The 11,367-nt window shown below is 52.9% G+C and overlaps 1 protein-coding gene across 1 annotated transcript; it reads right to left on the reverse strand.

Annotated features, from left to right (window-relative positions):
• Nucleotides 1-9,919: 9,919 nt before the first annotated feature.
• On the reverse strand, nt 9,920-10,126 carry SMIM45 (small integral membrane protein 45). Its single transcript, XM_061205124.1, has one exon. The coding sequence runs from the start codon at nt 10,124-10,126 to the stop codon at nt 9,920-9,922; it is 207 nt and encodes a 68-aa protein (XP_061061107.1).
• Nucleotides 10,127-11,367: the final 1,241 nt, after the last annotated feature.

An 11,367-nucleotide genomic window follows, 5' to 3' on the forward strand; every position in this document is an offset into this window, starting at 1 on the left:
ACAAATACTCACCTACCTTGATCAGAGAACAAGAAAGATCTAGTGTTCTTCAGTCTGGGAAGCTAACTCTAGTGCAGGGCCCTCACCTCCTCCGCGCCCAGATTCTGGCTGTGATGACCAGCTCAGGGATCTCATCTCTCTGGTCCCCTCAGGGGCCTCATCCCTCTGGTCCCCTCAGTCTCCAGGCTGTAGTCCCCAGGCCTAGGGCCCAGCCTTCTCCTGACCTGTACCACCAGCTACATCCACAGCTGGGCTGGGCTGTGGGGCAGGGAGGGGCTGGCTTCTCAGCAGTGGGCGTCAGTGAATGGCTGCTCTGAGCCTCTGGAATCCCAAAGGGCCATGGGAGGCTCCTAACGGCCAGGCTGGGCTGCCCTGGACTCAAGGACACGTGGGGTGTGGTGCCCTGCTGCCTGCCCTCCCCAAATCTGCTCTGTCTCCCACAGACTCTGACCCTGGAGAGATGTCTGCAATAAGAATAGGGAGACTCCAAATATGGCCATGCTCCAGTGGTCCCAGAGCCGACCTCACTTCTGCTTTCCCTCTGCATTGCCCCACACCCTGTTTAGTTCTGTGACCCTCAGACCACCTTGGCCACCCATCTGAGGTCTTTCCTGGAGCAAGCTGGAGTTCCTGGGGACTAAAGCAGGGGCTTTCTGCTTCAACATCTATCCCCTGAGCCCGTGTTCCCTCCAGCTGGATCCTGTACTAAGGCCCTGAGCCTGTGAAGATGACCCTCCCCTGGGCCTGAGGAGACCCAGGCAGCCACCCAGCCTGGCTCTGGCATTGCGGGCTGTCAGCAGACCCTGGCCCTTGGGCTGGGCTGGGTCCCCTCTTCTGCCTCTATCATAGGAATAGTAATAGTAATGAAGGTGATAATAATAGCTACCGTTTACTGAACACTTACTATGTGCCAGGCACTATGTCAGGGCTGGGAAGGAGCCCGCTTCTGCTCAGGAAGATGGGAACGTAAATAGATCCTTACAGTAACTATAATACAGCAGTGACGGTGGGCATCCTCCGAGCACTCACCCTGAGCCAGGAACTAGGCTAAGCATTCTCCTGGCATCTCCTTTCATCTTCGCCTCGTCACGGGGACCAAGCAACTGAATTCTTAATTTTATTTAAATTTAATCTGTGGCTATGATATTGGACAGCACAGTTCTGAAGGGCCTGGATTTTATTCATCTCTGGGTCCCAGGGCCTAGTAGGAATTACCCTCGTAAGTTTCTGTAGAATGAATGAATAAAAAGAAAAAATGATTGAATGAATGGTGAATGTGTGGACCTAGGAACTTCCCCTCTTCTTATTCATTCTCTCCCCTTCAAGCTTTAGGTTCTCCAACTTGGCTGTGCTCTGGTTACCAGGACAACCTGCTGGAAGTCCTAGTGGGTGGGGGAGGGGATCTGTCTGGAGTTCTTCCCCTTCTCTCCTTGCTTTGAGGCCTGAGGACCAGCCTGATTCTAGGAAGAAAAGAGGTGGCTGGGGGAGGGGATAGCACAGCTCTCCCTGGACAGATTGAGTTGAGGGAGCCTTTACTGCCCACCCCCGCTGGATTGCATTATCTTTGAGATGCAGAAACCCTGAGCTGAAGTCAGGGGTCCTTACTCGCTGGCTTCTCGCCTCTCTTTGGCCAGTGACTCATTGTGCAACTTCTATCAGATCTCTTGCCCCTCTGGGCCTCAGTTGCCTTTTTAAATAGGGACCAGATGCCTTCATGTGGCCTCTTGAAGGTCTAGAATTCCTCCATCTTGCTCCCTGCCAGGCTGTTAGGGCCTTGAGAGCAAGGAATGGGTCTTGTTCATCTCAGTATTCCTGCTGCCCACCTGCCCGTCTCTCTCCTCCAGTGTTGGGGGCCTGGACGAAACTGCCTGCCTGTTAATTACGCGCTTGGGTTCAGCTGCCCTCTAGTGGCCCAAAGTAGCAATGACCTCCTTGTGTCCGTACACAAGTTTTTTTCCCACCAAAGGAAAGATTGACAGGCCTGAAAGTGGCCTCAAAGGACAGACCTCCACCCAAGCAAAAAATCATTGTGGTGGCCTCCCAGACAAGTGGCACAAGCTCTAGAGTCTCAAACCTGGGTTTGTTACAGCTGTGCGATTTTGAATAAGTCACTTAATCTCTGTGAGCTCCAGTTTCTTCATCTGTGAAGTGGGAATTATATCAGTCAAGATGGGTTAAATTATGTTGCAGTAACAAACAATTCCAAAATCCCAGTGACTTATAATAACAACTATTTATTTCTGATTCATGCCTCATGTCCGCTGTGGTCTGGGTCCACTGAGGCTCTGTTCCATGTCTCCTTCACTCTGGAACCCCGGCTGATGGAGCAGCCGCCTTCTGGAGCCGTGTTGGTCATTGTGGCAGAGGAATGAGAGAGTGGTGAATCATATGGTAGCTATTAAATGCTTTGGCCTGGACTTTTCTCATCACAACTCATTGGCAAGAACTAGTTGCAGGAAGGTTAACCCTACCATGTGCAAGAGCTGAAGAGCCAGACATATTTGGCAAGCAGCACTGCCGGCCCACTCCCACGGCTGTAAGGATGCAGTGAGAAGTGCCAGTGCACTATCCCTCATGCAATGAATTCAATCAACCTTAGCCATTGAAATTACTGCCTTGTAATTCTGATTTCCCCTTTTATTTACCCTCGTGATTTTCTGTGACTTCCACATCAATTCCAACTGTTTACAGCTGCAGATACAGAGAGGGAAATGGACTTGCCAAGTTTCACACAATGAACCCGTAGCTGGACACACACATCCCCAGGCTCCAAATTCTGAGCTCCCTGCCCACCCCCCACCTGATGGGGTGGAGGAGAAGGGGCTTTGCCCTCCCATTGTTCTCTGTATGGGTGTTGACTGACAGTGTGACGGTCTTTTGAGGGGGCCTGGAGCCGCTGCCCTCCTCCCAGAGCTGGTCTCTCAAGTCTTCCCAAGCCCTGCCCGCTCAGCCAGAGTGGAGAGCCGAGGGGGTAGAACAATGAGAAGCCTGTGCCGCCCTCCGGGGCCAGAGTCCGAACATTGCAGCCATTCCTACGCAGGGACCCTACACATTCCCGCCTCTTGTTTCCCAGTCCTGGGCCCAGCCCAGACATACCCACCCCGTATCCTGACAGCAACCAGATGGTGGGAAAGGAGAACTCCCCGGACTCTTCAAAACCTCCCAAAGCATTTTAAAAACCTGCACAAAACCTGACCCCCAGAAAGCCTCCTAGCCTCTCTAAAATCTTTGTCTCTAAGCAGATGGGTGGCCCCTGGCAAGACAAAGAGACGGGCCCCACTCATCCGACAAGCGTGCTTTCAGGGAGGCCCTGCCCAGTGCCATGGAGGCTGCAGGCTGAGATAAGAAGATGCTGTCACTCCTCTCCACAAACATGTGAAAAAAATCACAGCACAAGACTAGGGCTGTAGTGGGGAAAGCTGCCGGTGGGGTCAGGGAAGGCTTCCTGGAGGACGTGGCAATTAGCAGGTCATCAGGTTCTCTCCCTGGACCTACGCCTTACTTGAAACACAACTTTCTGGTTGTTCATGCTCCTCTCCCACCACTTACTCACCAGTATTCTGTGCTGCAACCACACGACACCACTCACAATTCTCAGAAAGGTCTGGGTCCTCCCTAGCCTCCACGGCTTTGCACTTGCTGGCTCCTCTTCCCTTTACAGGGAAAACTCTTATTCAGCCTTCAAAACCCAGATCAGTAGTCATATCCTCCTTGATAAACCCCTTCCCTGGGATTCAGTTCTATTTTCAGTTTCTCACACATACTTCTCTCACTACGACAGTTGTAATTTGTTTACATCTCCATCTGACCCCCCAGTTTGTGAGTTCCTTTGATTCAGGGACTATACTGTCATTGTCTTTGCATTCTTGGTGCCAGACCTAGTGCCGGGGGTAGAGCAGGTATGTGACATGCCTCTGCAGGGTTCCGGAGAATAGCTGTATTATGCATGGGATGTATATAGTGCTTTCCTGCCAACTACCTCCTTTGACATTTACCTTAACCCAGCAAGGCAGGCAGGGCAGGAGTGATGTAAAAACAACCAGCTCTCTACAAGAATCTGACATGAGCTGAGCGCAATGTCAGGCACTGACAGAGGACACTTATCTGGGCTTTAATCATCTGTGATTCTCAGTGCCTGGCACACAGAAATGCTTGGTGAACTCAGTTGTGTGTCAGAGCAAGAAACTCGCCCCCAAAAATGCAACGTATTGTTATTTTTTAAATATTTATTTATGTATTTATTTATTTGGCTGCGCCGGGTCTTAGCTGGCATGCAGGATCTTCGTGGCCGTGTGCGGGATCTTCCTTATGGCGTGAGGGATCCTTTTTTTTTTAGTTGTGGCATGTGGGATCTTTAGTTGCGGCATGTGAACTCTTAGTTGCAGCGTGTGGGATCTTTTAGTTGTTGCCTGTGGGATCTAGTTTCCTGACCAGTGATCGAACCCAGGCCCCCTGCACTGGGAGCGCGGAGTCTTAGCCACTGGACCACCAGGGAAGTCCCAAAAAATGCAATTTTAAAAAATATTTATTTATTTATTTATTTATTTATTTATTTATGGCTGTGTTGGGTCTTCGTTGCTGTGCGCGTGCTTTCTCTAGTTGCGGAGAGCCGGGGCTACTCTTTGTTGTGGTGCGCGGGCTTCTCATTGCAGTGGCTCCTCTTGTGGAGCACAGGCTCTAGGCGCACAGGCTTCAGTAGTTGTGGCCTGCGGGCTCAGTAGTTGTGGCTTGTGGGCTCTAGAGCGCAGGCTCAGTAGTTGTGGCACACGGGCTTAGTTGCTCCACAGCATGTGGGATCTTCCCAGACCAGGGCTCGAACCTGTGTCCCCTGCATTGGCAGGTGGATTCTTAACCACTGAGCCACCAGGGAAATCCCCCCAAAATGCAACTTAAATGGACAGTTTTATAGGATTTACTATTGCCTGGCCCTGACCTCAAGTTGCTCCCAGTACAGTCCTCTGGCATGCCCTGGCAGATGGAAAAATCTGGTTCCATGGGCACTGGCCTGTTTCTGTAGGCTCTGCCATCTGGGTCAACCCTGCCCCTTGTAAAAAATGCTGAGGGCACAGTCTACTGTGTTGCTCTTAACACTGAGACATTTCTTTTTAGTATTTGGAACCAGAAAACTTGTCTTTCATTAACAGTCAATTTCTCCTTCTATCACCTAACAGGAATAAAAATGACCTCTTTGTGTTTCCCTTTTCCCTCTGGCTGCCAGGAAGCTCAAAGACAAGTAATAGTATTACAGTAGGAGTCAGAGTCAGAATATTTCCTTTCCACCCCCATGTATGTGGCTCCTTCAGCTAAAACCTTCTTGGGTCCTTTATGGGAGGAGCATGTATAAGTAAACATTTATGCAATAAGCCCTGGGGAGAGCACAGGGAAAGGATCCAGGCTGAAGAGTAGAAGGCTTGGGTGAATCCCTTACCGTCTCTGAGCCTCAGGCTCCTCCTTGGCAGCCTGGGGTAGGAGACCCTGCTGCAGCTTTTGGACAGAGCCAACTTTCCTGCGATGAAGACTGGCCACTGCCCAGGCCTCAGGTAGGGTCACGGTCAACATCCTCCCTGCTGAGGCTGTGAAGCTTGTAACCTTGAACACCTTCACACTTTAGACCCAGTATGGCCAGAAGTTTTATTTTTAAAGAGGAGTCAGAGAAAAGATTTTTTCATGAAATCTCCTGAGTTATAAATGTTGCCAATTAATTTGCATTTTTTCAGGAATTCCCTGGTGGTCCAGTGGTTTGGGCTCGGTGCTTTCACTCCCAGGACCCGGGTTCGATCCCTGGTCAGGGAACTAAGATCCTGCCAGCTGCATGGTGCAGGAAAAAAAAAAAAAAAATTGCATTTTTTCAAAGCACTGTGTTGGACAAACCAATCTTGGCTGCTGGCCAGACCTAGTCTGAGGCCTTCCCTGGCTCATCCAGTTAAGCTGAATACATCTCCAATAGGGACTGTCTCGTGTGTTCAAGCTAGGGGTGGGGGAGCAGTTTTCATCATTTCTTCTGAATCCTGCCTTCCTTCCATAATATCCCAAGAGACCTGACAGTAGGACTCAGCGTCAGGTTCTGAGATGACCTGTGCTCAGGTCATGTTGACTGGTCCAGATGGGCCCTGACCCAAGCTGGACCACACACAGGACCCTGCCCCAGCCTTGGGTGATGAGTTTAAAATGGGTGCCTGACCTAGGATGAGCCATGAATCCCACCCCTGAGATATTTGTGCTTGCAGCCAGAGAGAGGCACAGGGTAACTCTCTCTCCACTGGCTGGAGCTGTAAGACATAAAATGCCAGCAGTTGGCTGCTACATTTTCCATGATGGGGGAATCGGGGTTGGCTAGTGAAGTGGGTATACAGAAGCAGGAATAAAAAATGGTTTGAGGGGCCTTCCCTGGTGGTCCAGTGGTTAAGATTCCACGCTTCCACTGCAGGGGGCACGTGTTCGATCCCTGGTCAGGGAACTAGGATCTCACGGGACACTTGGTGCAGCCAAAAAAAAAAAAAGAAAAAAAGTCTGAGAAAGAATTCTAAGGGGGTCTGAGTGGCTGGTTCTAGTTGTCCTGAGTCCCTGATACTTTCCTGTCCTACAGGACCGGAACACTCCAGAGTCTTTGTGATAACTTCCCCTTCTTACCCAAGCTAGCGGAGGTGGGGCTTCTGTCCTTCACAGTCATCAGTCCTAACTCATGCACATGGTCCTGCTTGGGCTCTTTCCAGTTTCCTGATGAACAAGAGCAGCACCGAGCTCCTCGTCCTGGCCTCCCAGCTCCCTCCCCCATGCCTGACACCTCTACTCACTTGGATTAGCACTGAAGGAACTCGTGAAATCCAGAGCCTCAAAATGAAAGAAGTTCATCCCCACAGGGAAGGGAGCTCAGAATACATTGGGGCTGGCACTGCCAGAGAAACTGAGGCAGTGTGGGACTGGCTACCGAGTGGGTGGTGCTGGTTACCCCCATTCTTGTGTGGGGTGATCTGTAAGGCACTGGAAGGGCCCTACCCTCCAATGGGTCTTTACAGAACCCACTCACCTGCTCACCTACCTCCGCCACACCCTGCCTGCCCTGGAAGTCCATACTCAGAGCACCGATTCACATGCTCACCAAATCTGAGGGTTCCTATCCACCCTCCCCACCCCAGACTCCCAGTCCCAAACCCAGGTGCTAGTAACCCCCGGGTCACCCCGGGTGGGTCACTTCTCTCCATGCTTGTTTCCTCTTCCGTAAAGCAGTGTCCTCAGTCCCTCTTGGGTTTTGCCCAGCATCCCTTCCCGTCCTTTAGGTAACAGCTGCAACCTACCCCCACCCCCTCAGACCATGTGATCAGTAGAGCCAACTCCACCCCTGGCTCCCGGGGTGGGTGCCAGAGCTGCCTGGCAATCAAGGCACCCCCATCCCCTAAGCTCATAAGCCTTGGGGGCTGACAGGAGCCCACCCCCTGAGGTTTTGCAGGAACAAGATGCGTGCTCTCTCCTGAAATCAAGGCACAAGGGCTGCGTGAGCCTGGGACTGCCAGGGCACCTTTGTACCATGTGGAGAAAATCCACCTGAAGGAAGCCCACAGGGCTTAGCAAGATGGAAAGAGAGAAGGATGGAGAGCTGGAGTGACCCAGTGACATCCTTGAGCCCCAGGGTCCAGCTGAGCCTGAGTCCAGAACCAAACCCTATTATTGCAGCTGTTTTCAGTTTGGTCTCTCGTGCCTGCAAGAGTCCTGGGCGGTAGTGTGGTGGGGAAGCTGCCTGGTGGGGGCGGGGGGAATCTCTGTGAGCTGCTAAATGCTCTGCTGGGTCAGAGGTCAGGGCTGTGAGACTCAGAAACAACAGGGCTGGGCCTGGGGTGAGGCAAGAGAGGTGCCGAGAATTGAATGAGGTGGCCCTCTTGCCTCGCTCTAACCTGGCTCTGCAACACAGCCCCCTGCAATTCCTGGGTTTGCCCCAGGGAGGAAGGGCAGCCTCACCCCTCGAGATGAGAAAAGGCAGCTTTTGCTCTCGCTGACTCCTAAGATGGGGCGTGTGCAAGAGCGAGACCGGGTCTGGGGTCAGGAGGTCTGGTTCAAATCTCAGCCTGTTGCCCTGTTGCCTTGACAAGTCCCTATGAAAATGGAATGGCAGCTGCCTCCATGTGTTCTCCCGCTTTCAAGGAGGGGGACTTTTTTCTTTTTCTTTTTTTTTAATATCTTTATTGGAGTAGAGTTGCTTTACAATGTTGTGTTAGTTTCTGCTGTACAACAAAGTGAATCAGCTATATGTAAGGAGTGGGACTTTTTAAATGGACACACAGCCACCCAGCTCTTCCCAGCCTCCCTTGCAGCTAGGAGTAGCCACGTGACTATGTATTGACCGGTGAGGTGTAAAGGGAAGTAAGAGGTCCAGCCAGCAGGAGTGTCCCTCAAAGGGGCAAGTGGCCCCTTCCACCCTCCCTCCACCCTGCTCCTTGGGATGCCGAAGAGCCCCCTCGGATGGCACCAACCAGGACAACAGCCCTGCAGCAAGAGAGAAGCAACTCAGGTCCCCGAACACTGCAGGGAACTGTCCACCAGATCAGCTCTGGACAACCTCCCTACGAACTGTACCGTGAGAAAGAAAAACGTTCTATTTGGTTTAAGGCCCTGCTGTTTTGCATCTCTGTGCCTGGATTTATATCCTAACTGGTTCTCTACCCCGGGGATTCCAGTTAGTTAGGGGGGAGGGCACAAGTGCTACTGGTTTCTAGTGGGTAGAACCCAGAGATGCTCATCACCCTACCACACACAGGACAGCCCCCTTACAAAGAATGATCTGGTCCCAAAAGTCAATAGTGCCACTGCTGAGAAACTGCTCTTTCCTCTTGGAGATTCAGTGTTCCCATCCCCCAAATGGGGGGATATTGAACTATCATGTTTTTTATGAGGACCCAGTGAGATGATAGACATGATCCTACTTTTAGGAAAGGAGACAGTCCTGCAAAGATAGTCATGGAGTCTTTATTATTGAGATAAATTAAGACGGACGCCCCAAAGGAGGGGAGTGAGCAGGTTGCCAATCTATGTCCAAAAAGGAGGCAGTGGTGCCCCACAGAGAAGGAGGGCTCCAGGGTGGGCTTGGGGCCCCTGGTGCAGTGCAGGACCAGGAGGGGAGGGCAAGGGCTCCTGCCAGCAGCCTCAGCCTTGGGAAAGGGAAGGGATAGGGAAGTCCAGCCGAGGGAGGGGGGTGGGAACTGCTGGTGGTCCCCACACTGCCCACAAAGCTCACCCCATCCCCACCACCTCCCATCCTGCCTGGGCCCCCCCACACACACAAACATGCTTCTCCTCCCCGCCGCACGCCTGCCCACTCCCCTCAAACGTTCTCTCTATCTCACACACACACACACACACACACACACACCTCCTTCCTCTATGGCCTTGCCCCTTGCACACCCCACCACACACACTCATCCATGCCAAGCCTGGGTCCAGAGTGGTAGGGCTGGGCTGGACTAAGTTGACATCCCTCCAAAGGGGGCCCTTTCCTTGGGTCAGCTTTGAAGCCTGGCCCATGAAGCTGTAGGGTCGATACCATTGGCTGGAGTGGGGAGCTGAGCATCACCGAGGATCTGGTAGGGAAGTGGGAGACCTGGAGGCTCAGGACAGGCAGGGGCAGCCATGCCTCACGCCGGGTGGAGGGGCAGGAGTGCTGGGCAGCACAAAGGCACTGGGGGGCCGTGGGGCATCCCCGGAGCTGGGGAGGGCAGGTGTGGAGTGAGCTGGCTTGACCTGGAGAGCAAGCCCTGGGCCATCAGAAGCGACATCTCGGGGCACCCAGGTGCCCCATCTCCCCACAGCCAGGGTCCTCCCAGAGCCCCTCCTCCCGGCGTTCTCCTCCTCTGCCCCGGGGTCTCCAGGCCGGGCGGGACGGGAGAGGGCACCCGGTACCCACCTCCCACCTCCAACAGAGCCGGTCAACTCAGACCTCGGGGCCCCCGAAGGCCAGGTTGTCGCGAACCATCAGTGTCTTGCAGAGGTCACGGTCCACCAGGGGGCGCTGCATGCGCCACTTGTGCGCCTCCTGCAAACCGGGCTCGAAGTAGTAGATGCAGGCGCCGAAGCCCACCAGGATGAGGACAGAGATGAACAGGTAAACAGGCACGAACCAGTCCAGGAAGTGCGGCATCGCGGCGGCCTTGGCTGCTGAGACACGGTCGGTGAGAACCAGCAGAGAGGCTGCTTATTCCACCCACCCTCCCAGAGGGGGACCCGCAGGCTTCACAGAGCCAGGAGGTCAGAGCTTCACCTTAGGGATGGGAAGACGGAGACCCTGGAGAGTGGAGGGCAGTGACAGCAGCCCCGGCCCCCTGACCAAGCACACAGCTGCCCCCACCACAGGGTCCCACCCAGCTCCTACTCACCCTTCTACAAGGAAGCTTATAGCTGAGGGCTGGCCCTGGCTCAGTCCCTCAACAGTATGTGTGCCCTCAGGCAAGTTGCTTAACCTCTCTGGGCCTCAGCATTGTCCCCTGCAGAAGGGGACGCTAACAGGGCCTTGTGGGGATTCAGTGAGGTGACTGACCCCTCAGGGCACTCAGTAAAGGACAGCTTGGGCCATGCCTCCTCTGAGCCGCCTCTCCCGGCTCTGACTGTGCATTTGCAGAGGCTGCCACTTGCTAGGCCCCTCACAGATGAGTGGGTCCCCAGCCACCCGTGCATCCTGGCTAGGTGTGGCTTGGTGAAAGCATGGTGAACAACCGCCCATCCCTAGGGGACCTGGTTGATATCAACAAGCTCTGCACAGGCTCCCGAATTCAGGCCCATGCCCCATTTTATAATTATAAGAGTATGGACACAGGTGCCAGCCCCAAAAGACTTGGACATTGGTTTCCACATCCGTAAAATGGGAGTGAAAACAGTATCTAGGTCATAGGGCTGTTGTGATTGTTAAAAGAGTTAATTTGCGTAAAATGCTCAGAACCAGTGCCTGGCGCTTACCAAGTGCCACATAGTAGTTTGTTCTTATTCTCTGGGCCTCAGTTTCCTTATCTGGAAAATGGGCATAGAAGTAGGACCCACTTCTTAGGGTCTCTGTGAATGTTTAACAAGACAATGCCTAAGGAGCATTTAGCAACATGCTGCTTGGTGCAGAATCGGCACTCAGTGAATATCAGCTATTGTTATTTCCAGTGCACCAGAGGTGGGGAAAGCAGGAAAGTGGAAGCTAGCAGGTTTAAGGTGCTTCACAAGTTTTACATACACCCAGCCTCTTTAGAATGGCCCAAAGATGCCCACATCTGCTCTCTGCCAACCTTGCCAGGCTCATCTCCCACACTACGTGCCATCACAGGGAACCACTTGTCAATCACCTATGTGCATCTGCATGTTATACAGTCTACATCTTTGCATATGCTTTCATTTTCCTTG

The sequence above is a fragment of the Eubalaena glacialis genome, chromosome 11 (assembly GCF_028564815.1).
Source record: "Eubalaena glacialis isolate mEubGla1 chromosome 11, mEubGla1.1.hap2.+ XY, whole genome shotgun sequence".
In the NCBI taxonomy this organism is placed as follows: domain Eukaryota; kingdom Metazoa; phylum Chordata; class Mammalia; order Artiodactyla; family Balaenidae; genus Eubalaena; species Eubalaena glacialis.